Source organism: Silene latifolia, chromosome 1 (assembly GCF_048544455.1).
Source record: "Silene latifolia isolate original U9 population chromosome 1, ASM4854445v1, whole genome shotgun sequence".
In the NCBI taxonomy this organism is placed as follows: Eukaryota; Viridiplantae; Streptophyta; class Magnoliopsida; order Caryophyllales; family Caryophyllaceae; genus Silene; species Silene latifolia.
The window spans coordinates 29431734-29434726 of record NC_133526.1 but is presented as its reverse complement, the minus strand read 5'-3'; the positions used below and the strand labels follow the sequence as shown (position 1 = coordinate 29434726).

General features: G+C 41.6%; 1 protein-coding gene across 1 annotated transcript; it reads left to right on the top strand.

Annotated features, from left to right (window-relative positions):
- The first annotated feature begins 544 nt into the window (after positions 1-544).
- On the top strand, positions 545-1183 carry LOC141643005 (uncharacterized). Its single transcript, XM_074452027.1, has one exon. It carries the CDS (start codon positions 545-547, stop codon positions 1181-1183), a length of 639 nt encoding a protein of 212 aa, XP_074308128.1.
- The last annotated feature ends 1810 nt before the right edge of the window (positions 1184-2993 follow it).

Sequence of the window (2993 nt, the reverse complement as noted above, 5' to 3'; positions counted from 1 at the left end):
CAGTTGTATATACCTTTCACAAATACCCGCGCATAATATTCAACAACGGGTTTTAAAAAAAGAACTGTTTTAAATACCTTTCACAAATACCCGTGCATAATATTCAACAACAGGTTTTAAATGAAGAACTGTTGTTACTAACAATTTCAACAACGGTTATTTTACGTATACCCGTTGTTAAAAGTCTTCACAATTTCGGTGGGAAAGATACAACAACGGTTTTTTATATGATAACCGTTGTTATATCCTTCCCACCAAATTTTTTTCAAACTTTCCACAACGACTTACTCGCAACAACAACGGCTTTTAACCGTTGTGAATAATTTCCACAACGGTTTTAGTAAATAACCTAACCGTTGTAAATACCTTTTACAACGGCCGCTTTAACAACGTCCGCTTTTTGTTTTAACAACGGTTTTTACCCGTTGTTATAGCGTGTATCTGCAGTAGTGATTATACCGTATTATGTTATATCGTATGTCTTAGGCAAGGGGTCATCCGAAACCCTAGCTCTCTCGTATGTATAAATATATCGTTAACATGAATGAGAAAGATCGGAATTGTCCGTGCTATTCTATTGTTCTTAGCATGGTATCGAGCCTCTCAAAAATACAAAATTAATATCATCAACCCTAAATCCATCTTCGTCATGTTTGGCGATGATGCAAGTACCAAGATCAAGCCTTCCTCTCCTTTCTTTATAGGTCCCAAGGACAAACCTGGTGACAAAATTACGTCTATTCATCTCAAATTAAACAATTTTGATGATTGGGTTTATGACGTCAGTCAAGCCCTTCATGTTCGAAGGAAATTTGGCTTCGTCGACGGCACATATACTGAGCCGAAGCCCCTGTGTACCAAGGAGGATTGGGAGACAATTCAGAGTATGCTCATCTCTTGGTTGAATAATACTATCGATCCTGAGGTAAGTTCTTTGCTCTCTAAGTATGATAACGCTAAACGTTTGTGGGACTACCTTCACGAACGCTTTAACATTATCGATGGTCCGCGTATACAACAAATAAAGGCGAGCCTTCATGACTGCCGTCAAACTGAAAACATGACGGTTGCGGTTTATTACGGAAAATTGAGTCAGTTGTGGGACGAACCCGACAAACATGAACCGCTTATTTGTTGTCCATGTGGTAGTGATGTCGGTAAACAACATCTAGCTAGGCGTTAATCTGACCGTCTTCATCAATTTTTACTTGGTTTGCTTTCCAAGCAGTATGGTTCTTTACGGTCTGTTTTGTTGTCCCAAAGTCCCCTGCATACTATAAATCGGGCGTTCCATTTAATTGCTCAAGAGGAGCGGATGCGCGGTATTGACCTGTCCAAGGAAACCCCAACATAACTTGCTAGATTTGTCGTTCATACTGCTCCCCGTTCTTCCCCTTGTCCTTCCTCTACCCTCACTCGTACGGAAAGGCAGAATCTTGTGTTCTTTAATTGTACTCGCAAGGGCCATGACCGAAGCATGTGTTTTGATCTTATGGACGAACTTCCAGATTGGTGGTATGAATTGAAGGGTATTAATAAACCCACTCGTGGGGGTGCATCTCGAGGGGGGGGTGTAGGTGGTAGCACCAATAGTGGCAGGGGAGGCCACGGCCGCGGTGGTGGCAGGGGTACTCCTTCTACTTCTACTAGAGGGGAGAGCACTATGCAGCACAAAACTGAAAGCACGAATATCGTGCTTACTTCCACTGATGATGGTGAGTCATATGATGTTCCTGTAACTGTATATGGCGTATCTACTCATAATTTCTCCGGTAAGTGGCTTCTTGACACTGGTTGCTCGCATCACGTAACCGGTGATTACAATACTCTCCTCGACGTGTGCACGGTTCCCAGCCGTGAAGTCGGGCTGCCTGATGGCACCCTAGTTTATGTGTTCCAAGTGGGATGTATTGTCCTAACTCCAACTATTACTTTACATTCCGTGTTATTTGTTCCACAATTGCACTGTAATTTAATTTCTGTTTCTCAACTAAGTGATGTATTGGATTGTGAAGTTACGACTAATGCTACTATGTGTACCATTCAGGACCGGCGTACGAGAGCGGTGATTGGACTGGGTGATCGACATGACGGACTCTACTACCTGCGACAAGAGAAGCAAATTGTGACAGGCGCACTTTCTGTAGGATCATTTATTTCTCTATGGCATAATCGGCTGGGTCACCCATCTAATAAAGTCGTACATTTACTTCCATTTTTTTCTAGTAGAAAAGAAATATTAGCATCTCCGTGTGAAGTTTATCATCGTGCAAAACACGTTCCTTGTAGTTTCCCTTTAAGTAATAATAAGATTGACGAATTGTTTGCTTTAGTTCATTGTGATTTATGGGGTCCTTATACTCCTTCGGCTTCGTGCGGTGCTCGATATTTCTTGACAATTGTGGACGATTGTTCTTGAGCAGTTTGGATTTATTTTTTGAATAATAAAACCGATGTTTTTGCCAGGTTTATGCACTTTATTGCTCTAATTTTGCGCCAATTTCTGCTGTTATCAAAACTGTTCGTAGTGACAACGGAACGAAGTTCAATTCATGGAAACCGTATTTTGATGACAATGGTATCATCTTTCAATCATCTTGTGTTGGCACTCCTCAGCAAAACGGGCGTGTTGAACGCAAACACCAACATATTTTGAACGTTGCCCGTGCACTACGGTTTCAAGTCGGGTTCTCTCTTCGGTTTTGAGGTGAATGTGCTATGGCTGTGGCATATATTATCAATCGAACTCCTTCCATTTTACTAGGAGGTATTACTCCTTATGAAGTCTTGTTTAAATCACCTCCCGCATTTAACACCTTGCGTGTGTTTGGCTCTCTATGTTTTGCGCACAACCAGCGTGCCAAGGGTGATAAATTCGCAAGCCAAAACCGTTAATATGTGTTTATGGGTTATCCCTCCGTCAAGAAAGGGTGGAAATTATTTGACATGGACACTGAGGATTTTTTTGTGTCTCGTAATGTGGTGTTTTACGA